The 23,853-nt window shown below is 48.6% G+C and overlaps 1 protein-coding gene across 9 annotated transcripts in view; it reads right to left on the bottom strand.

Moving 5' to 3' along the window:
- LOC119824585 (transformation/transcription domain associated protein) overlaps positions 1-23,853 on the bottom strand; it is a 98,768-nt gene that overhangs the window by 25,558 nt on the left and 49,357 nt on the right. For all 9 annotated transcript variants that reach the window (XM_038344799.1, XM_038344805.1, XM_038344800.1 and 6 more), the window contains exons 34-56: positions 22,813-22,977; positions 22,553-22,734; positions 21,823-22,021; positions 21,307-21,435; positions 20,647-20,913; positions 19,130-19,336; positions 18,864-19,022; positions 18,634-18,765; positions 17,766-17,876; positions 15,909-16,055; positions 14,451-14,664; positions 13,701-13,826; positions 10,594-10,740; positions 9,833-10,035; positions 9,141-9,262; positions 8,405-8,618; positions 6,654-6,833; positions 4,792-4,938; positions 3,828-3,947; positions 3,194-3,481; positions 2,920-3,057; positions 1,810-1,922; positions 644-779 (exon numbers count right to left, since the gene is read on the bottom strand). In XM_038344799.1, the coding sequence (XP_038200727.1) occupies positions 644-779; positions 1,810-1,922; positions 2,920-3,057; positions 3,194-3,481; positions 3,828-3,947; positions 4,792-4,938; positions 6,654-6,833; positions 8,405-8,618; positions 9,141-9,262; positions 9,833-10,035; positions 10,594-10,740; positions 13,701-13,826; positions 14,451-14,664; positions 15,909-16,055; positions 17,766-17,876; positions 18,634-18,765; positions 18,864-19,022; positions 19,130-19,336; positions 20,647-20,913; positions 21,307-21,435; positions 21,823-22,021; positions 22,553-22,734; positions 22,813-22,977 (3,846 nt within the window). The remainder of the gene's footprint in view (positions 1-643; positions 780-1,809; positions 1,923-2,919; positions 3,058-3,193; positions 3,482-3,827; positions 3,948-4,791; positions 4,939-6,653; positions 6,834-8,404; positions 8,619-9,140; positions 9,263-9,832; positions 10,036-10,593; positions 10,741-13,700; positions 13,827-14,450; positions 14,665-15,908; positions 16,056-17,765; positions 17,877-18,633; positions 18,766-18,863; positions 19,023-19,129; positions 19,337-20,646; positions 20,914-21,306; positions 21,436-21,822; positions 22,022-22,552; positions 22,735-22,812; positions 22,978-23,853) is intronic.

Raw genomic sequence — 23,853 nt, 5'->3', positions numbered from 1 at the left:
TTGCAGAGTGCACCACAAAAGCTCCCAGGGAGAAGACAGAACTGTACTCCTGTCATGGTGCCACATGCACAGACCAATAAATACCTTACTCCCACTGTACATCACCCCCCATGCCCAGCACACTTCAGAACAAGAGCCTGTCCCTCCTATCAGAGGCTTTTCAGATATAGTAAACACATCAGCCTAGGCTGCTCCGGCTCCAATCTTCTGTGTTAGTCCTGATGATTCTTCCAACAAAAATACACCAACACTTTCAACTTAATTATTCCAAACTGCTTCACAATGTTATTCTCAAAGGTGAAGGTCTCTACACCCAATCAATCCTCATTTGTACATAAAACTGAACGACAGAGGATGGAGATGGCTTAGCAGATCTAGAATACCTGTTGCTCTTGCAGAGCACCTGAGTCTGGTATGAACATTCACAACAGTTTACAATCACCAGTACACCCCTAACTCCAGCCCCAGGAGATCTAACGCCCTCTTCTGGTCTCTACAGGCACTGCAGTGTACCTGTAGTGTATATGTGTGCGCGTGAACACACACACACTAAATGTTCAATTAATACCAAACTTACTCAGATCTAGGCAAGATCTCTGTGACAGAAAGACAGGCAACGTGGTCCTTGCTAACAGGGTCTTACCTGCACCAGTGCCTCCTTCATGGCAGTCCAGTTGGACACCCTCCATGCACATTCCAGGACCAGGTAGGGATTTATGTGGCCTTTGGACTGGCCGAACTCAGTCAAGGCTTCCCACTGGTTCAGCTCCTTGGAGCACCTAGGAGACCAGGGTCAAAGCAGCTCAGTCAGGACAACACACTGACAGACTTGGAAAGGCAAAGGGTTTGAAGACAGCATCACTACAGAGAAGAGGGCTGGAGTACAGACTGCTGTGGGACGATATTCCCGCTTGCCCTCAGGAGACCTGCCTGTCCTATGACCACATGGCCCCTGAGGGAAGGCAGCGGTGACTGGTTCCTAACAAGTACATTTAATTACACATGACATTAGTTTCTTAGATTCTGTAGCAAGCAACCCTTTTGAGAAAACTCAGGATGAATTGACACACACGTTCCTTTGCTTTAATTCATTCATTAAGACTGTCCCCTGACAGGGTCTTAAGCCCACCACTGGCCTCAAACTCAGAGCTCTGCCTGCTTCTGCTTCTAGTGTGTTGGGATTAAGGGTGTGCGCCACCAGCCCAGTCCATCCACACCCTTCCATACCAGGGGATTCATAGGGAGTCACATCGCCAAACCTCGGGTGGCCGGCTAGTTAGCGATACTAACCGGCTCTAGACACACAACAAGCACACAGTAGCCTAAAATCAAACACGTAATGAACCTGAGATGCTTCTGGAAATATCTGGCATGTTGAACTATGTAACTACTGCAGCCTTGAGCCCACCTTCATGATGCCTATGACCGCACACCATGAGAGGCCAGTGAGTTCTGCTGGAAACGCCTTAGCTCAGATTCCAGACGAAAAACCGGACGCTACGACTACAATGCTTTATCATACTTACAGTTTTCTGGCCTAACAACGAAAAAAACACTTTAGTGTTTCTTTGCCATTATTCCTCGGCACATACATATCGAATCACTATATCTCTGGACTGGACTGTGTTAGAAAACTGCTGTTTGCTGGGCTGGCAAGATGTCTCCATGGGTAAAGGTGCTTGCCACCAGGCCTGAGGTACTTAGAGGAACACTGGGGAAGGGGAGGATGAAGGCCATAGCTGCCCTCTGAGCGCCACATGTGCACCCTGGCATGTGTATCCCACACATACAAGGCCTGCTCCGGCTCACCTAATCCAGTGGTCCTCCCACAGCTGGTACTCAGGGAAAATGGCAGGGGAGGCGTTACTCCGCTCATGTTCCTTTTTGGCTTTGTCCATTGCCTTTTCATAGGATTCTTGGGCCTAAAAAAGTAACAGTGCAATTAGACTACTGAGGAGAAAGTGCTTTCCTTGTCGTCTTAACTTGGGCAAGCTGGACAGGAATTGAGAAACAACTACAGCTTTCCAGTCCACAGCTACCAGATGCCCACAGCTCACCTACTAAGAGACAGAAGGGACAGCCCTCACAAAGGTGCCAGAGAAGGCCACTGGGCACACAAATGTGTTCTCTTCTGGGCCCCAGCTTCCTACTTAGAGCCGAGATTCACTCTGAAGTCAGTGCTGTGCTGCATAGGAAGCATGAGGCCGAGGGCTGAGTGCATCGGCCCACTGGCCCACGGTTTCCAGCAGAGTCAGGGACAGGCGGCCTCTGAGCACCGGTGTTAGCTTCTGACGCAGAAGACTGAGGTAAAGATGGCTCAGCAGGTAAAGGCTTACAGACCCGAGTCTGCGCCGGAGAGCCCAGGTAAAGGCGGAAGGGGAGAACGGACTACACAAGGCTGTCCATGTGTCACAGCACATGTGCTCATATGTGTGCACATAAAGGCACATAACATTTAAAAGTTTAAACTATGAGCCGGGCGGTGGTGGCGCGCGCCTTTAATCCCAGCACTCGGGAGGCAGAGGCAGGCGGATCTCTGAGTTCGAGGCCAGCCTGGTCTACAAGAGCTAGTTCCAGGACAGGCTCTAGAAACTACAGGGAAACCCTGTCTCGAAAAACCAAAAAAAAAAAAAAAAAAAAAAAAAAAAAAAAAAAAAAAAAACTATGTAAGGCAAGCACCAAGGCTTCCGAGGCTTCTCTAAGTTAAGACTTGGAAGGGTCTTCGTGAGCAGATAATGCAGTATAGCTGGGGTAGAGGAGGCTTACTGAAGTTCTGGGTTCCATTCTCAGTACTTCAACAAACACCACCACTCAGTGGAAAGTATAATCTCCCCAAGTGTGAACGTACTGCAACTTAGGCACGTTACAGTAAGGAAGACCCAGCAGTGAAACCCACCAGGCATCACCCAAAGCCATCACCTGCTCAAAAAAGCCGTGCTGCTCATAAGCAATGGCAGTTGCCGTCTCTGAGAACTTGCAGCGCTTCTGCCACAGGCCGGCCCACATGTCTTCCTCTTGTAACAGGGAGTACAGCTCAGCAAGGGAATCCAGTATCTCCTAAAGGCAATCACTGGTTCTGAGTGCTTGGGTCAAACACAGATTTCTTAGTCAACAAAGGAACTCCCCGGGAGCATACCTGCGAACCTCCGGAGAGAGGTACTTACTGAGAGTCACTGATGGGATGAGGACTCACCTGCTGAGGTGGCGTTATGCTCTCCTGCTCGTAAAACTCGGCTGTTTGCTTTGGTTTGATTGGCAGACTCAGCCCCTTCTCAAAGGCCTGGTGCTCCAGCATCAACGTTGAGCGGAACCAGAGGTTGTGGGTCTTCCCCAGATACTTCAGCACGCAAGGTCGCATGGGAATTGGGGGGACACACTGGGACATGGCTTCCACAAAGCAGTTTAACGCACTTGGCTGACAGTCACGCTGTACCTGGTGACTGCCACTGCACAGGAATGGGCTGATCTCTCCTGCCAGCGCCTAGAACCAAGAGTGAGCCGTTTCAGGTCTTCATTCGGAAACTGACAAGCCTGGACCAGGTGGGCTGCTGCACGCTGCAATCCCAGGACTGGAGAGGTCAGGCTATGAGGGGATCTTCTGGCTAACCTGGGATATATACTGAGATATTCTCTCTCTCTCTCTCTCTCTCTGTCACACACACACACACACCTGGCCTCTCCCTCATCACTTGGCAGCACTATGATAACTGGTCCTTGGGTGAGAGTAGTTTTATCATACTCTGGAACCCAGAACGGTGTTCATTTAGGATTATCTATCAAAGGCTAAAACTACATTCTCGCAGCAATGATTTTCAGACGTGACTCACATGCTGCTGTCTGTCGGAGAGGATTTTCCACAGCCTCGGGAAGAGCTGGACCCAGGTCTTCTCGGCCAGCGTTGTAGAAATGTGGCACAGCTGGACAAAGGCACTGAGCAGCGCCCCCGTCTGTGGGCAGAAGAGTATGGCTCAGGTGAGTCATGTGCCTTCTGCATCCAAGTCAAAGGGACACTGAGGCCGCAGCCGAGTCAGCCCTGAGCTTAGGGACAGGCCCATAGCCCTCCTTTCTAGCATTATTGGCAGATGAAAGACAGCGCATGGCGCGTCACCTATACCTACGCAGACACTGCGTCCTGCTCCCTCAGCACTCCACACTTACCCAGGGCAGCGAGGGCGCCACTTAGACACAGGAAGGCCAGGCTGCTTACTAAGAAAATGTAATATAGAAATTACTGGCAACTAATTGGTTTTTCTTCCTACTAGTCCCGATATAAATAGCACCACTGTTTCTACTTCTCAAAAGTGACTGGGTGCACAAAGCCTTGGTCACAGAGTCAAAATGCAATTATGTCCATGTCCATGATTAAGCAGCGGCTGTGGAAGCCACAGCTACCTGAAGAAACTGAGACCACCCACAGTGGGCACATGGGGAAGCTCTTTCCCATAGATCCAGCCTGCCTTCACACTTTCCTCTGTCTCCTGATTTGAGACACTTGAGCAAGAACCCAGAGTTACTGCTCATGACAGGCGACACTAAGTGATTTTACCATTCCCACAGGACAGTAAGTGGCAGAGAAACCAATGCCTATTTTTCCCATAAAATCCTTTATCTGCTTCCTTGGTTATATTAAATGTCGAATCCAAACTCTCCCAGAATTAGAACGGTTTCAACTGGGGTAGGAAGAAAAACTCAAGGGAAACTGGTGAGAGAAAATTTAATACTGGTGGGGAAGACCTGTTCTGAAATAAAGATGGAGGCAGGAGCTTGTCACTCCCAAACTTGCCCACAGACCTTCACTTCCCGGAGAGTATCGAGAAACTTGTCGTGTCTGTTGGTGAGCATGTGCAGCTGGTTCCCGATGTCCTTCTCAGAGAGCTCTTTGGTTTTGGGTGTGCTGGTCTGGTCGCCAGGAGCCAGCTCAATATCTATCTCTACGTCCTAAACAAGACAAGGAAACGCAGGAGGTCAAGGAGTTCACAGAACCCAACAAACACAGCTCTTATCGACCACTGACCACTTTAAAAAATATTTTAATTCTGTGTACATCAAGTGTCTGTAGTGAGTGTGCACCTGAGCACAGACGTCCATGGGGGCCAGAAGAGGGCGTCAGGTCCCCCAGAGCTGGAGAACCAGACGGTTGTGAGCCACCCACTGTTGCTGGGACCTGATCTCCTCTGAGAGAGCAGCAGGTGCTTTGAGCACTGAGCCAGGTCTCCACACCTCCCTTTTTGACAAGTGCCATTTTTTCTTAGTTTTCTAGAAGCTTTTCCTAGAGTATAGGCTGAGCACCTCTAATCTGAGAGCCACCAAAAGTAAAAGGCTTTAAATGTGAAACATAAACACCCACATGATGCTCAAATTTTAGGGTTTTATAGCATTTCAGACTTCAAAATTTGGGTTCTCAGATGGTTAAAAAATGAATATTCAAAATCCACAAACACCCAAAATGTGCAATGCATGTGTTCCTAAGCATTTCAGATGGAGGACATTTGCATACTTAAATACTCTTTAATGAAAAGACATAAACAAGGACCAGTATTCCCGACCCAGCACCTGCCTCTCCCCAGTTTAGTTAGCATACAGAATGTGTTTCATTTCGGCATCCCCGTCACCACGGTACTCCGGCTCACGGTCACCCTACACCCCACTGCATCTCTCTCTCTCTCATACAACTGTGGAAGGATGACCATACGCTTCTGTATCTGAGTTATAGGAAGCAAAATAAATAGCACAAACATCACTGGAATCAAAAAAGCATATCACTTGTTGGGATGCAGCATGGCTTGCCCAAAGCCTTGCTCAGTCATATTAATGCTGCTGGGGTCACTGTACTGAGACAGACCTGGGTTAGTGTCTGCTATGTCACACACAAGAATGAACTTTCTGTTTCCAGGTTCTTAAGTCACAATCAACTAAGAAATCAGGAACTACCCCCCAAAGTCAACAGGCCAACTACACTATCCACTATATTGCCTTTGATGAGTCAAAGATAGTTACTGATGTCACTCAGATTACAGCAAGACCATATCAAATGACCTGATTAGCCACACTTCTTCCTTAACTGAATTGTGCTATGGATTAAATCCAGGCCTTCACTCCTGCTAGGCAAGAACCCTACCAACCAAGTACAACCCCAGCCCAACTTCCCCCTTAGAGCAAAGGAAACAAGTGTTCTCCCTTGTCACTAAAGGCTTTCTTCTAAAATCGACACCCCAATAGGCTGTGCTTCCCAAAGCCAGTGGCCTAGAGTGCTGGCATATGCACTTCCATGAGAAGAATGAGAACCAGGAGAGCTGTGAAGACTACGCTACCAGCCTTGGCAGAAATGATTTCATTCAACAGACACGCTTTCAGCTCCATGTTGCCCATCTAGGACCAGATGGCAGTACGCAAGGCTCCCAGAAGGAGGGCTTAGCACTGGGTTCCTACACGGTGGGTGTCACTTCTAGTTCAAGACCAGCACCACAGCAGAGGGAAAAACCAAAAGCAATTCCCCTGTTCCAAGTAGAACTGGCTCAGGACGCCGGCAAATAGGTCTGGCGACTAAGATCATTTTTAATGGCAAGAAAGTCTAAACTCTGGCTTTTGGGTAGAAACAAGCTCCTGCCAACTCAAAATGAGTGGTAACTCCATCCAGGCAGCCAGAGACTCACCTCCTCTTTAGACTCACTGTTCTCTCGCTCCCGAGGCTCCTGCTTGACGTGTGTGACCATGGCAAAGGCAGCCCGGTCATGGCTGTCGGCCAGGTTGATGACATTGGTAATGGATGGAAGCATAGCTCCCTGGCAGCTGGTACCGATGGCAGTGCTCTTCTCACACACGGCCAGGAGGAGCTAGAGGATCATGGGAAAGAAGACCATTTTAAAGGCGACGCCTGGCACTGGGAGTGTGTGAGCACCTAGACATCAGAACAGACACACACAGACAGTGCAGGCCACAGCTCAGGTCACAGCACCCACCCCAGGTCAGCTGCGGGCCTGAACTTGCAACCTCACCCAGGCAGAGCCCTCTGCCCTTCCTTCTCACTCCAGGCGGCACGGCCCCCAGTCCAGCCAGGGGACCCTCCTAGGCCATCTTCAGACCCCCTCTCAGAATCATCTCTGTACACAACCAGTCCCATGACTCCCTCTCTCTCCGAACCCCTCAAAGACTTCGTATAGCCGCAGAGAACCAATCCATACTCTTCGGGGACTGAGAGCACCTAAGATCTTCTGTGATTTCTATCACCCTTGACTGCCTCAGTGGTCACCTGTGTTCTCAGCACTTCCTGAGGACATCTGCACTGTGGCAGCCTCTGAAGATCACTACAGGGCCGCTGCTTATGCTGCCCCAGGCACTGAGAAAGCATCAATTCTTCATAAACAGGAACCATGGCAACCAGCTGTCACTGAGGTCCAGAACAGTTCCCTTTGATTCATCGGAAGATGAATTTAAGAACTGTTTGCTGCAGCTGTCTCCGAGGGGAAAGCTGGTCTCACTCTCTCTAGATGGTGTGAGTCTGCTAAGCACTAGTAACCCGACAAACCCGCAGCCTGTGCCTGAAACCTGTGAGCAAGAGTGGCCCAGGAGTTCCCTGCGATCCTCACGGCAGACTTTCCTCCTAGGGAAAGAGCAAGCCCTCTGCAGGCTCGACTTCACAGACCACACACGCCTACCTGCTGCTGCCCCAGGCCCAAATCCTCACACCAAGGAACCCAAAGCAACAGCACTGGCAAACTGCCCATGCTGTTCGTGACTGAGGAGATGACAACCTCAACATCCACTCAACTTTTTAGACAGAAGAAATTTAAAGATGTTTCTAAGTGAAGATGAAGGAATATCTGCCCACTAAGGTTTCTTCCGGCTTTCTGATACGGGTTCACAGTAAGATGAGAAATGTTGTCTTAAGTCCCTACTTCTAATTATCAGCAAGGCCTGTTTGTCTCCCCTGTAGTGGGACGAGAACAGGTGCATGACAGGATACTTCTATACCTCTTTATATTGTAGGACACAGTGATTTGATGAGAATGGTCCCCATAGGCTCACACGTTAGAATGCTGGGTCCCCAGTTAGTGGAACTGTTTGGGAAGGATTAGGAGGTGTGGCCTTGTTGGAGGGGGTGTGTCACTAGGAATGGGCTTTCAGGTTTCCAAAGACTTTTGCCATTCCCAGTGTGCTCTAAGCCTTGTGGCTTGATGTCTGTGAGCTCTCAGCTGTTCCTGCTGCCTTAGCTATACCTTGTGGACTGTAACCCTCTGGACCATACGCCCAATTAAATGCTTTCTTTCATAAGCTACCATGGTCATGGTGTTTTCACATAGCAACAGAAAAGTGACCAATTCACAGAATAACCTGCTGCCTTCTATGTCCCCTCAGAAAACCCCCAGGCTCTCTCAGCCACAGAAGTTGAGTTTATCCACTCTACCTCAATGCACTGCTTGATCCAGAAATGGCTTCCCATGGCTTCCCAATTCTGGGAACAGGTGATATACAGCAGGCGCTCATAGACACGGCGTTTCATAGAGTTGTCAAAAACCTCGAAAAACTTGGCCCTGATCAATGGCTGGGCACAACGAAGCCCAGACAGAAAGGCGGGCTCAAGCTTTGCAGTCAGCTCACTGCCAGAAAGTGCCTCATCCCTGTAATGACAGAAGGTGAGAGAAGACGTAAGAGCCAGGGGATCACCCAGATCAGTGTTCATGACGATGTACACCAGCTCCCCCAAACCAACTCCGCTGGAACACCAGGGTGTGTTTCCACCATGAAGGCTTGAGCAACACGTCTCCAAGGGCTCAGAAATGCTAGCGAGGGTGCTGGTGAGATGGGTCAGTGGTTAAACCATTAGCTGCACTTCCAGAGGAGTCAGGTTCAAGTCCCAGAGCCCACATGGCCGCCTACAGCTCTTTGTAACTCCAGTTTGAGTAGATCTGATGCCCTCTTTTGGCCTCCAAGGATACTGCATATATATATACATCCAGGCAAACACCCACATATACAAAATAAATCGTTTTAGAAAAGACAAAGAAATGCCATCAAGGTATGTCACCTTAATATCAAAGTGAGTACTCAATTTAGACACAAGTACGAGATTGAAGTCATACTGCACTGCCGAGTGGAGACCACACTACGAACCCACAGGCAATGTGACCAGTGCTGATTACCTGTAAACATAGTTAACAAGGTCCAAAAACTGGGCATTTAGTTCAAGGTCTTCTGGGAAGCGTTTCTCTATGTAAGTCATCATTTTCACGAGCAAGATCGACTTCTCCCGGAGTGTAGGTGTCTACAAAATCGGTTTCCCCAAAGAAAGTGCCAATTACCTCTACTTGAAAAACCACAGATCCAAAAGCATTTCACAGCCACCTTTCCAACTCTCCACGCTCCCGTTATTTTAACAGTAACATTATTCTTTACTGCAATCAAGCCAGTTCATTTTTAAAGAAAGAAAAAAAAAAATCAAAGGTGGTTGTGATTATCTTTGGGTACTCAAAAAGTCAAGAGACAGCAATAAGCATCCTCCCCACCACCACGACTCACTCTGGAAACAAGTCAGAAGCTGCCAAACACCCTCCTGCGTGGCAGCTCTCACCAGCAGCAGCGTTTCACAGCTCATCTCCACCCCATTCAAGATGAAACTCACAAATAAGGGTCACACAGCGTTTTAACAAAAGAAAAGCCACTGTGAAGAGCAGCTGGTCAGTCTATCGCTTGGCCCGCTCAGGGAACTCCTGATCAAGCTAAGCTACGGTGGGGACAATCCAACATTGCGCTTGTTCCACATGGGTCAGGAAAGAGTAAGAGGGGACTGCTTCCATCTTCCTGGGTTTCACAGAGGGCCAACCCGGCAGCTCACCTGATTGGCTGCCATTGGGGAATTATTTTTAACCCACTCCTCCACGATCTTCACCACAGCTCGGAGGATCTTGGCATCTGGGGATTTCTCGATGAGGGAGGTCAGGATGGTCTGGATGAAGTTCTTCCGCATCTCCATGCTCATCACCGCCAGCCGAGTCTTCACAAGCTCCAGGCTCAGCATCACCAGCTCACTTGTTCCAGCTGTGCGGAGAAAGGACAAATGCCTGGGTCCGATCCCTACAGATGCACTTAAAGGAGTCACTGCCCTTTCTGAAATGTCACTTCTTTAAGACTGCATCTTGCAAAGTACCCTCTAGTAGCCCCAACCACAAGAATGGGGAGGGGGTGACAGTTGATGGAGCCTGTACAGGCACCCCAGCCTCTCCACATCCTACGTGAAGCTACTTGGTACTTGGGTAACAGCACACTGCTGCGGCTCTCCCCCTCCCAGTCGGTAGGAGCCTGACATAACTCTTCAGAGACGGGAATTCCGATTAGGCGCTTCGTCATGAAGTACTGCGACAGCTGTGGTTGTGAGGGTTCGCATGGTCTTGCCACTCTTGCTGCTTTTCATTCTTACACCCTCTAATTTTAAACTTGATTTTTGGGCGTTTTGTTTTGACGTTAAACCTCTGCCACAAGAGCCTATTATCACAACTTCACATTAACCCATGTTCACGGTAGTGTTCAAACACAGCCTGCACTGCCCAGATGACCCCCAAAGTCCGTGGAGAAAGAACACCAGTCCCAGGCTGTCACCTGCAGTTGCTTCAGTGCTCCCAGACGCTGCCTGAGGATTTAAATGCTCTCGGACCATCTTCTGGAGGGAGCGCATAAAGACAGAGATCAGCCTGTCGATGTAGCTTGGGTTGTTGCAACAGGCCGACTTGAGGATCATAAGTGTCCCTGCAGGGCAGGAATAGCAGTTATTTACAAAGACGTAACAGCTGTCCTGGAGAGACAATTCCATCAGTACAGTGCCTGCCTAGCATGCCCAACGACCAAGTTTGATATCCCATAGCCAGAAATGGGGACAAGCAATTGTAATCCTAGCATTGCAGAGGCAGAAGACAGGCAGGTCCTGGGCCTCACATACACGCAAAATAACAGCAAAATTAAGTAACAGAAGTGTGCTTTTAAAGCCATCAGCTCTGCTAGCTCTGAAAGCTCTTGCCTGCAGGACACTGTTCACATTATAAAGCATGAACTGTCACCCTGAATCTTAACCTTGCCCACACTACATTCCAGAGTCAACTTCTGTGCTTCAGTATAAAACATGCTTCCCTGCCGGGCGGTGGTACACACGCCTTTAATCCCAGGACTCGAGAGGCAGAGGCAGGTAGACCTCAGTGAATTTGAAGCCAGTCTGGTTTATAAAGTGAGTTCCAGGACAGCCAGGACTGTAACACAGAGACACCCTGTCCCTGTCTCGAAAACCAAATAAAGTAAAGTAAAATAAAATAAAAATAAATAAAAAATTCTTCCCTTCAGTTTTGGATCTTAGGCTTTGACAAATTATCCTCTGTAAAGGTTTTATCCCATGATGCTTGGGAGAAGGTAGAACAGGAGCAAAATCCTTAAAAGGACAACAACAACAAAGGTCTAGCCTATCTGAACACGACAATCTTTAGAACTTACTGCATGCGTCTATGAAAATTGCCCAAGATCAGAACAGGAACACTGAGTGAGATCTTCCACTAGTGAGGTCTTTCACATCATCTTGACCCTGAGAGAACTTGACTCCTATTCCTGGGTCACATCAGAGACCCATCAGAGGGCATCTGTCATTTATAGGTGTCAACATCCCAGGTGTGGACAATTTTAGGCTTGTCCTTGTTTAAACCGGGTTCTGCATAGCAACCATTGTATAGTCAGCCTGATTTTAAGCCAGGTAACCGAATCCATGCTGAAAATGGTATGTGTTGAGGCTGGAGAGATGGCTCAGCGGTTAACAGCACTTCCAGAAGACTCAGGTTCAGTTCCCAGCACCCACATGGGCAACTCACAATTATCTGTAACTTCAGTTCCAGGGAACCTGGTACTCTCACACTGACACACATACAGACAAAACACCAATGCACACAAAAATAAGTATTTTTTTAAAAAAGAAAGAAAAAAAAATGGAACGTATCCCGCTCTGCTCTCCTCTAAGGACATAACAGTGACAGAGCTAAGTTTACCAGACAAGGACGACCATGGCACAGCCAATTCCCCAGGCCCACATCACCATGAGCCACCCCAGCCTGCAGTCACCTACAGAGGGAGGCAGGGCCCATGGGGGTCAGTCACCCTACAGAGGAGGGAGGCAGGGCCCATGGGGGTCACCCTACAGAGGAGGGAGGCAGGCCCCATGGGGGTCACCCTACAGAGGAGGGAGGCAGGGCCCATGGGGGTCAGTCACCCTACAGAGGAGGGAGGCAGGCCCCATGGGGGTCACCCTACAGAGGAGGGAGGCAGGCCCCATGGGGGTCACCCTACAGAGGAGGGAGGCAGGCCCCATGGGGGTCACCCTACAGAGGAGGGAGGCAGGGCCCATGGGGGTCACCCTTCAGAGGAGGGAGGCAGGCCCCATGGGGGTCACCCTACAGAGGAGGGAGGCAGGGCCCATGGGGGTCAGTCACCCTACAGAGGGAGGCAGGGCCCATGGGGGTCAGTCACCCTACAGAGGAGGGAGGCAGGGCCCATGGGGGTCAGTCACCCTACAGAGGAGGGAGGCAGGCCCCATGGGGGTCAGTCACCCTACAGAGGAGGGAGGCAGGCCCCATGGGGGTCAGTCACCCTACAGAGGAGGGAGGCAGGCCCCATGGGGGTCAGTCACCCTACAGAGGAGGGAGGCAGGCCCCATAGGGGTCACCCTACAGAGGGAGGCAGGGCCCACTGGGGTCAGCTCTTCTTTGACCTTGGAGAAGGTGCAAGCAGAGATGCTCCTTTACCTGTGATAGGAGTCAGAGCACACAAGATGACCCTACTTAAAGTCACAAAAACCAATCAGTTGGCTCTAGAGCAGCCAGGTGTGAACAGACTGATTAAAGCAAAAATACACCTGGGCCCTGAGTTTCAGCGAGCAGACAGCCAATTTAGGAAAGCAGTAAATTTCTGTGACATTAGTAACTGAAATCATTTAGAACACAGGTTCAGACACAAGCATTTGTGTAACGAGTGAGGGTTACGGATCTTCTTACGTATAGAAAACAAGAAATAGGGACTGGAAAGATAACTCAATGCACACATGCATAAACATAATAAGAAATAAAAACAGGGCTAAGCAGTGGGGGTGCACATATTTTAATTCTGGCACTCGGGAGGCAGAGGCAAGCAGATCTCTGAGTTTGAGGCCAGCCTGGTCTACAGACTGAGTTCCAGGACAGCATGGTTACACAGAGAAACCTTGTCTTGGAAAACAAAGACACAAAACCACCCCTCCAAAAAGAATTAAGTTAAAAAAAATGCCAACCTACTTACTAACTAATGAGTCGAGAGGTTTATAGGTAACTTTTATAGGAATATTAGTTTCTCAAGTTTTACACAATGATATTAATATGATAAGGAAAAAGTTATGATACTAACGCAATTCTGAGGACTAGAGTGGTAAGGGGCAAGGGGTCTAAGCTGGACTTCTGGTATCTGGGTCTGTCTTTCTCAGACACAGCCCAGGAGGCAGCAATTCTCACGCCAGTGCACGGGCAATCTTCAAGTCGAGAGTGCACTGGGGATGAGCAAAAGACTCAGAGGAGGAAGCACGAGTGATGGACAGAACGCAGAACCCAAGGCAGCAAAGCCCTCCCAGTCTTTCCCAAGACAGCTGCCCAGGGAGCAGGGACCGCAGTCCAAGTGAAGCCTGCTGGACAAAAGACACAGGTACTCACCGAAGAGCTGCGAGGGATTGGCGTTGGTGGCCTTCTCGTAGTTGGTGAGTCCTTCGTAGATGACCTTCCCCACAGCTGCATAGAGGCACTCCAGCTCTTCGTACTTGGAGGCCACGCTTGAAGTGCCTGGAACGACGTGGGGTGGGGTGCTGGGGTCAGGGCTTTAGGCTGCATAGTCCCGCAGATCAAGGTCTGGCTGTGGAGTATGCAGCACAGAGCCTCTCCTGCCACCACAAGACAGTGTGCGCCTGCCTCGTGGTCACGCCAGCGAGGGCAACTCCCGTCCTGACAGCTCTAAGTACACTTTATCAGAACATGCACAATTTCAAGGAACCAACTGCTCAACGTTCGTTCTAATACTGCAACCTAACTTCCCTTAAATAAATACCTGTAAAGCAAATCCAGCAGATGAAGAAATGAATTTCAGAGCAGAAACAAAATAACGCGTTACTGCTAAATTTTCAAGTCAAATAATGTTTTTAAAAGAGATGATTGAGAGATTGGTCATGGTGGTGCATGCCTTTATTCCCAGCACTCAGGAGGCAGAGGTAGGCAGGTCCCTGAGAGTTCGAGACCAGCCTGAGCTACATAGTGAAACCCTATCTCAAAGACAAAACAAAAAAGTAAAGTCGGGAGTAAAACAGAATGGGAAAACTGCTCACTGAGAACTACAGGATGAGCATTCTCAAGCAACAGTCCCGGGCCCCCCAGTCTTCAGCAAAGGAGAGGCATGAGGGAAGGGTTGCTTACTTGGCTCTGTAGGGAAAATGCTCATCAGGCGAGAGAGGAGGCTGTGGACGGCTCGCAGCACTTTGGTGTTCCCACACGTCATGCAGGCGGCGATGCCCCGCTGCAGGGGCTTGAAGCTACTGAGGATGGCTGGTGACTGTAGCACAGTTAGCAGGAAGTTCAGCACTTCCAGTCCTGTGCAGATATTCCCATAGTTCACCTGGTTCGGCTGCTCCTGCAATGGGAAAACAGGCCACTCTCAGATGAAGTGAAGATGCAAACCCACAGTTTTGAAACTGGATGTCATCAAGTATTTGGAACTAAGTAAAAAGCCAGTGAAGAATGAACATGGGTACCGCTGTCACAGCATGTAGCCACCATACACAGCAGGACTTTTATAAAGTTGCATCCTAAACAGAATGTGATGTAAAATTTAGTTAAACCTCTTTAAAATGTCATTGTTTGCTCTAAAACAGAAAGATATTATAATGCAGAATGCTTCTGTTGGCTTAATCAAAATACAAAAATCCAGGCCGAGGAAATGTTTTCCAAACTGCATCATGTAACCAATGTACTGAACGATTATATTATTAAAAATAAAAACTGTTTGCAGGAAGCATAGTCATGGCTTCTGGAAACTTCCATTCCTGTAGTTTACACACATCTGTATGTACAGCACAGGTTAGGTCCCAACAGTTGCCCGGTAGAGCACTGTGAAGTGGGCTATAACCAGAAAGCCAGTGACTTTTTCAGAAGGGCAATGAGGAATTTGGACAACCATTAAGAACCGGACCTTCAGTTTGTATCATGAACCCCTTGTAACAGCCTTTTAAATCTACGACAGCAGTGTTTTAATTCTTTGTGGACCCAAACAGCAAATATCTCTGCTAGGTCTTTTAAGACCAAGAGTGAAAGCTTTCGAATTCCATCAAGCGACTGACAAAGGGAATCTGAGATGGCAGTGACATGATCTAGGCTTTTGCTGCCATCAGAGAAACCCAAGGATCAAGGTTTCCAGGTAAACAAGACACAGAGATAACCAGGAATGGAACCAACTCATCATCAGCTGCCTATGCTGAGTCTACTCAGGGCTTAGTCCATTGAGAAAATGATTTACAGGTTGTAACTCATTGTAAAGTGTCAGGCTAGTCAGCCACAGCAGTTATACCAAGCCAGCAGCTAAGTCAATATAAGACGTGTAAGAAAGACAGAAAGAGAGAAGAAAAGGAGGACGAAGGGAGGAAAGGGACAAAGGGGAAAAAAAGAAAGGCGAGAGAGAAGGCAGGCATGCACTGAAGTATGAAAGACACCACTGATCTAGTCTAAGCACTCTGGGCTGACTGAGAACTGAAGGTCAAAGCCATGCTCATCGAGCCACAAGTCAGAGTAGGCACATCTTAAAGCTCAAGTTTTAGACTCAGGCCCAGCAGAGATGTCCCCAGCCAGGTGACGGCACTGACTGACAGCGCCCACGCCTACCACGGTCATCAGCAGCTTGTCAAACCACTGTAGTTTGAGCTCAGACTTGCACCACATATCCGGTCGTAAAGCGGTCTTGAGAAGATTCACACAGCGACGAGAGAGCACCTCTCCAGGTGACCCTGCGGTGTTGGTGTTGTCGTTCACCTACAAAATGCCAGTGGTTGGTCGCTGAACACAGCTCACAGGTACAGGAGAGCAGCGACACTGTCTTCTCAAATGTCCCTGCCTCCCACGCTTTCCTCCTCCCTCTGGGCCTCTTCACCCACACACTCCCACTCCCCTGCAGCAGGGGTCTGCAGTAACTGAGAGCAGGGCCTCTACTCCGCAAAGAGGAGATTCTGCACACAGAACCCCTCCTCCCTGCAAGGAAACAAAGGGATCTCCGGTTGGACACCTCGTGATTCTTCGCAATTTGTGCCAATCTCTAGTATTTCACAAAACACAGTATTTTGCTCACAAGTTTTAAGGACTGAGGAACCGAGCCCCAAATGAAGAAAAATTAAGTTTCTGAGATTTTCTGTCTTTGGGTATTTTGCCTGCATGTATGTTGGTCTACCACACACATGCCTGGTGCTTGCAAAAGCCGGGAGAGGGGGTTGAATCTCTGGACCTGGAGTTACAGATGGTGAGTCACAATGTGTACGCTGGGAATTAAACCAAGTCTCACGCACAGAGAGTGCCCGTAGCTGCTGGGGGAATTAAACCAAGTCTCACGGCACAGAGAGTGCCCGTAGCTGCTGGGGGAATTAAACCAAGTCTCACGCACAGAGAGTGCCCGTAGCTGCTGGGGGAATTAAACCAAGTCTCACGGCACAGAGAGTGCCCGTAGCTGCTGGGGGAATTAAACCAAGTCTCACGCACAGAGAGTGCCCGTAGCTGCTGGGGGAATTAAACCAAGTCTCACGCACAGAGAGTGCCCGTAGCTGCTGGGCCGTCTCTACGGCACCACCACTCTGAATTCTTTTCTAAGGAAAATTTCATATTTTGGAATTTCATTTTTTTAAAAGATTTATTTATTATGTACACAGTGTTCAGCCTCCATGCCTGCAGGCCAGAAGCGGGCACCAGAGCTCATTACAGATGGTTGGGAGCCACCATGTGGTTGCTGGGACTTGAACTCAGGACCTCCGGAAGAGCCTCTGAGCCATCTCTCCAGCCCCAGAATTTCATTTTTGTAAAACAAAAAGGACAGGTTTTAGAAGTAGATTCCCAGCAACCCTGTGAGAACATAAACGCCAGTATGACTGGTGAGTCCAAGCTATAAGCACTGCTACAAGTGACTGAAAGCCGCACAGACCCCCGCAGACTGGCCAACTCAATGCCCTGAGCTATGCACTACCCACAACTTGTATAGCAAAGAAAACAAGGAAGTAGATTGACTAACTGACAGAGATCCCTTAACTATACCACAATGCTGCAAATTGTAAGATACGCTGGGTTGGGGTGCCTGGGTGGTTAAGGGTGCTTGCCATCAAGCCTGATGACCTGAATTCCCATGTGACAGAAAGAGATCAGACTCTCACATGTTGTCCTGTGACTTCTATGTGACATATTGAATACATGGTAACTTTTTTTCAAGTCATGCCATTATTTCATTAACACTGAAAGGAGAAATCGGGGGGCAGACATGCCTACCAAAAGAAAGACACAGGTAGCCGAATGTGGCACACACTTGTAATTGCAGCATTCAGAAGGTTCAAGTAGGAGGAGTGTAAATTAGAGGCCAGCCTGAGATACAGCAAGCTCCAGAAACAGAAGCCAGACATAATATGAGAACAATCTGGCACCAGGGGAGCAGACACTCTCTCAGGCCCAGTCACAGACACCACGCTGCAGGGTTATGCAGTACCATACCTGGCAAGCCACTCGGATGAGGAAGTTTACCACAGTGTCGGTATGCTGCTTATCGATGGGCTTGGCAAGAAGAGAGTCGGCTCCTGGCAGTGACTGGCTCCTCCCAAAGACCTAGGAAAGGACTGTCCTGTAAAGTGGGAAGGGACCCCACAGCCAGCACCTCCCATGGAGTGTGGACTCATCCTGCCAGCTGTTCCCAGATTCTGGGCATGAAAGACTCTGGGGGCAGAGGATCTCTGCTGTGTAAACCTCACAGTCTTGGCAGGGGCACAGGACTTAATGCACTAACTGGCAGTGAGGTACAATGACTCATGTGACAGCCAGCCAGAGGGAACATGGCCGTGAAAAGATGGAGCCAGTGGCGAGAGAAGAAACTGACTCTTGGTAGAAACGTTAGCAATAGCAGAATAAGTGCAGAGGAGGCTTGGAGCTTCTGTGCAGGGAAGACCTGTGATATGTGCCACCAACCCCTCCCTCGCTGGGATGGATTCTAGGCAGATGCTCTACTGCTGAGCTCACCCAGCATTACTGCTGGGTTCTAAGCAAGCACTCCATCACCAATTGTTCTCAGCCCCTCTCTGGTAGAGTCTGGCTGTGCCACCCCAGCTTCCTCTTGTGGTCTTTATTGCAAGTAACTAGCAGACTCCTGATGGTATAAGCCAATGAAGAGGAACGTCAGAAAACGGGGAAGACCTCCAGGAAGTGCTGTGCCCTGGGATTATTCTCAGTTCCCAGTTGTCTTTTGAGTAGTTGGCTCAAGAATACTCAAAAAAAAAAAAAAAAAAAAAAAAAAAAAAAAAAAAACAAGGAATATAGGCAGAGTTCCAGGAGGGCAGTGGGTACACCCAAGGAAAGCACAAGTTCTTACTGCACTGATGGCCCCAGTGGCTGCCCTGAAGCGTTTCACCTCCTGCGCAGAATCTACAGACAGTCCTCTCTTAATGGATGACACAGAGTTGACACCCTCTCCACTGGAGTTTGGGTCCATGTCAGAATCCGGCTGGAAAAACACAAAGACGCACCAGATTTTATTGCCTGACTACCAGGAGATGTGTAAGGAGCCCAGTGAGAGATGATGGCAAAGGCCAACAGCCCTACCTGCTGGTCCTTGATCCTCTGCAGTTCCCACTTGATCACAACCTCAGACAGGTCCACAGCCAGCCGCCTCTGCTCAATGGTGACACTGGGCGTGAAACCCAGCCGCTGCATGGCACTGACCATGTGCTGTACCAAGTGGTGCCGCACCGGGTAGTATACCTGCAGACACAGGGGCCAGCACCACATCAGTATTCCTACAGAGAGAGTAGGGGCTCGAAGCCAGCACCTGAGGCTGCACCACACACATCTGCTGTCCCTTTACATACTTTAAAGTGCTGTACAATGAGGTGAAGAATGTGCACCAGCTGTGGGACCGTGTGGCCTTCCTCCACGATGATCTTCCTGGTCCAGTGTGTCAGCATCTGGTGTCCGTCCTCCATGCGGGCTGGCACCGCGGGGGTCAAAATGGCCATTGCTTGTCTCACGATGGCTCGGGCTTCCATTGCGTGAGCCTTCAGAAGACTGTGGAAAACCTGGAAAAAGAAGTTAGTTCTAGGGGATCCGATGCCCTCTTCTGCTCTCTGTGTACACTGCACAGACATGAGTGTATATGTGTGTGTATGTCCTGCACATATATGTAAACACACGTGCACACATATCATGTACACACACACACCAAACTCTCATACATAAACTATTTTTTAAGGTTGTTTCATAGGAAGGTCGGAGTTAAAAGCCTATGAGTCAGCACAACAAAAAAGCCACACAAGCCTGACAACTGAGTTTAATCCCTAGAATCCACACAAAGATAAAGAAATCAACTCACGATGTGGTCTTCTGACTGACACGTGTGCAGTAGCATGTAAGCACTCCCACATACATCTCCCTCTCTCCAACACACACACATACACAAACATGAACAACAAAGTAAAATTAACAATTCAAAAGAATCAGAAAGTCACATGCCCTGAGCAGGGGTGTCTGAGGGGACACGAACAAGGCTGAAAAGGGACAGAGCAACGAGGGAGAGCAAACATCCTGGGATAGGGGTTCACACTGTGGAGTTTGTCTTTAACAGCCTCTCAGTTTTTCAGTGTGAAAAACCACACACCAACACAGATTTTCAGTGTGGTAAATACACACTGACCAAGTGCACCACCTTGGTTATAAACACTGGTGATGACAGCAGAGGCAGGAGTGATGTGGGAAGTCCTCCTGTATATGTGTTGCTTTACTGCTGGTGAATGATGTTTTGGCCAATGGCTTAGCAGAGTGAAGCCAGGTGGTAAATTCAAACATAGATTATAGAGTAGGTGGAGTCAAGAGACAAGGAGACAGATGCCAGAACCTTACACAGTAAGCCACAGCCTTGTGGCAATACACAGATGGATAGAAATGGGTTAATTTAAGATGTTAAAGTTAGCTAGAAATATGCAAGAGTCATTGGCCAAACGGTGTTGTAATTAATATAGTTTCTGTGTGATTATTTGGGTCTGCATGGCTGGGAACGGAGGAGCAGTCTTCATACTACACAGGAGGATCCCGGCAAGTTCCAGGACAGCCTGGGCTAGAGTTAGAACCTGTCTCATGAACTCCTGGGTTGTCCTCCTCAGTCCCTGTCATCCTCAACTATTTTTTTCTATGATTTTTAGTATTTATTAAGATAATCCATTGTTTTTTATAAGGCAGGAATGGGTGCCTCCCCATTTTTTTTTTTTTAAATTTTTAGTGGCTTTGAGAAAAGATGAGAGGAAAGGAGCAGATGAGACTGTCCAGAGAACACAGAGTACCCGTGGAGGAAGAGATAAAAACACGAGAGACAGGCGGGCATCCCGTGAGGCACCTGGAGGACGATTTTCTTATGGATGGCGAATTTGGCAATGATGTGCGCCAGCAGCAGGTGCCCACTGTATTTGCAGGCTGGATCCACACAAGCCTTGGAGAGCAGACAGGGCCACGCGAAGGTCATCAGACGGCGCAGTTTGCTGTTGCGGTTCTTGTTGTTGTCATGGATGTGGTGGGGCGCATGCTCCACCAGCAACGTGGCATACTGCAGGAGGTAGATACGCAAGGAATCCAGCATATCTGCTTGTTTCTCCGGGTCCAGGACCTGACACGAAAGCAGGAACTCACTTTAGATTTTTATTATGCCCATACAGGTCTTATCCTTAAAATTAGACCTTAAAAATACTCTTTTGGTGTCTGGAGAGATGGCTCAATGGATAAAGACACTTGCTGCCAAGGCTTACGAACCTTGGTTCAAGTCCCATAAACCACATGGTAGAAGGATAGAACTCCCTCAAATTGTCCTCTGACTTCCGTTTATCTGTATGCATGTGCATGTGTGCGTACACACAATACATACACAGACACACATGACACAATCATATACACGTGGTGAGGAGAACCCCAAGAATCTTATTCCCACAACCCCCTACCACAGGCATACACATTCACCCATCTGTAAGGGTTCGCCACACAGAGGTGCTCCTGGGGACACCACCTTGGTTATAAACACACTGGTAATGCTCTCTGGGTTGTCTCCTTCTGGATTAGGAGGTCCTAAGAGCTGTTCTCCTTCCCCCTTCTCAAAGCTGTACAAGAAAGCAGGATTCAAGATATGCTGCAGAACCTAGGGAGAGAAAAACACAAAGCAGAACAGAGCTGTGCGAACTTCTATTTAGGGTGTGTGTGCAAAGCAGAAGCATCCTGCACCATCAAGTACACTTGACCAAGAGAGCAACTGGTCATCTTGACTTCCAGCCAAATGGCAACTGCCAGGGGAAGCCTGAAACTTCAGCAAGAGTGCCAACCTCAGTCTGGCTTTCTCTCCTTCCTCAGACAAGTTATTTCTAAACACACGGAAAGGCACACTGGTTCGTGGGAGCTGCCCCGTGATATTCAGCAATGGCTTCAGGAAGACCACTCATCAGGCCCACTGTATGAGCCTCTGCAGAGCTGAGGTCCCCAGGAAGAGCTCCAGCACCTGCTGCCACCTCCTGCTTACAAGGGGACTTACCTTTGCTTTTAGCTCGTCTCCAAAGTTGGGGTCATTAAACTCTACGAAGCGGAAAAAGAGGGCACGCTTTTGAGCAATGCTGTAATTTTTGGGGATCTCTTCTTCCATATACTCTTTCAAGAAGGTCATGTTGCAGAGGAAGCGACCAGTGAAGGCTCGGAGTAGCTGGAACAGCAGCTCTATGTCTCCATAGTTCCTTCTGAAGGGCCAGGACAAAGAAGAGGTTGGCGTAAGGTTAATTCTGTAACTATACAGAACTCGGACTTGTGCCTTTTCAGTTTCTCTTTCCATTTTTCATCTGTGTGGCATGAATCTACTATGTAGGTATGATTTTGCCAGTGTGCGGGAAGCCCAACGTTGATGTCTGGAATCGTCTCAGATTGTTCTACTTTATTAGTAGAGACAGTCTCTCTCAATCAAACCCAGAACTCACTGATGAAGGCTAATCTTGCTAGCTAGTTTGGCCTGGGGTTCCTGAATCTGCTCTTTGCCTTCTAAGGCATGAATTATAAGCAGGCTGCCACACCCACCTACCATTTCTATAGGTTTCTGGGGATCCGAACTCAGGTCCTCATGGGTCCAAAGACTACTGACTGAAAGACTTGAGTTACCTTACCATCCACCCTCTGTAACAAATCTGACCATATTATCCAAGGATCCAGAGACTAGGCACATTAGGGAGAAGGCCACAGTGCAGGTTTTTGGACAGAGAGGAGGCCAATGCACCCACTTGCAATAGTTCAGCAGACAGAAAGCCAGAAGCTTGGGCTCTTTCCAGTTGGTGGCAGCCATGTTCTCTTTGCGGTGTCTTTCTTGAAAGGTCTCGCTTACCCACACTCTCCTCAGCTGGCTCACCAGAGAGTGCTGATTGGCCAGCCAGGCGTCATCGTTTTTAACTATGATGCTTATGATCTATAAGAAAGAGGCATCATCAGGAACCTGCAGCTCAGCTGAGCGAAGGGGCTTTGGGCTCTAATGCAGATGCCCTACCTTGATGGCCTGGAACTGGAGGTCCAGACGCATGTTACTGGTGCTGGGTGAGCCAGGGCGGACTGCCGTCTGTGCTCCACCAGGCAGCAGCAGGGTGATGAACCTGTTGGGGTTTGCTGCCAGCACATCCCTCAGAGGTCTGGCATCTTTGTGTTTTAAGAAACTCTGAAAGCAAAAGAACAAAGAAGCTGCTTGGCTCAGATCAAACTCACAAAGGTGGGAAGATACAATTTCTTCCATTCCTGGTTGGTCATTTCTTCAAAAAGGCAAACAAAAACAAAACATGGCACCGTTTTAGAAAAGCTGTTGCTGGCTGTGAGTGGTGGAGCTCACCTTTAATCCCAGCACTCAGGAGACAGAGAATAGCCAGTCCCAGGACAGCTAGGGCTACATTATCCCCTCCAAAAAGTTAAAAAAAGTAAAAAAAGATACTAGACTGGAAATATGGCCTAGCTATTAAAAGCACTTCTGTTCTTCCTTCCAGAGGTCCTGAGTTCAAATCCCAGCACCCACATGGTGGCTCACAACCATCTGTAACTGTTGTGTCCCATGAGACCCAAGGCTCTCTTCTGGTGGGCAGATGTACATGCAGACAAAGCACCCACATACATAAAATAATCTTTATAAAATATTAAAAGATGTTTTTAGGACCAACATGCCAGCTCAGTGGGTAAAGATGCTGGCACTGAGTCTGATGACCTGACTGAGTTCTGGGATCCACATGGTAGATGGTGACCAATTCCTGAAAGCTGTCTTCTGAAATTTATACATCCACTGTGGCATGAACACATGCATAAACACACACATAAACAAACAGTAAGAAAAAAAGTGATAGTTCCCAATAGCAATCCTATTTTCTAACTGTGAATTTATATTTATTTACTTTTAAATTTATTTATTTGGTTTTTCAAGACAGGGTTTCTCTGTGTAGCTTTAGAGCCTGTTCTGGAACTCACTCTATAGACCAGGCTGACCTCAAACTCACAGAGATCCTGCTTCAGCCTCCTGAGTACTGGGATTAAAGGTGTGCTCCATCACCTT

The sequence above is a fragment of the Arvicola amphibius genome, chromosome 10, assembly GCF_903992535.2.
Source record: "Arvicola amphibius chromosome 10, mArvAmp1.2, whole genome shotgun sequence".
Classification (NCBI taxonomy): Eukaryota; Metazoa; Chordata; class Mammalia; order Rodentia; family Cricetidae; genus Arvicola; species Arvicola amphibius.
This window is presented reverse-complemented; position numbering and strand designations above follow the sequence as displayed.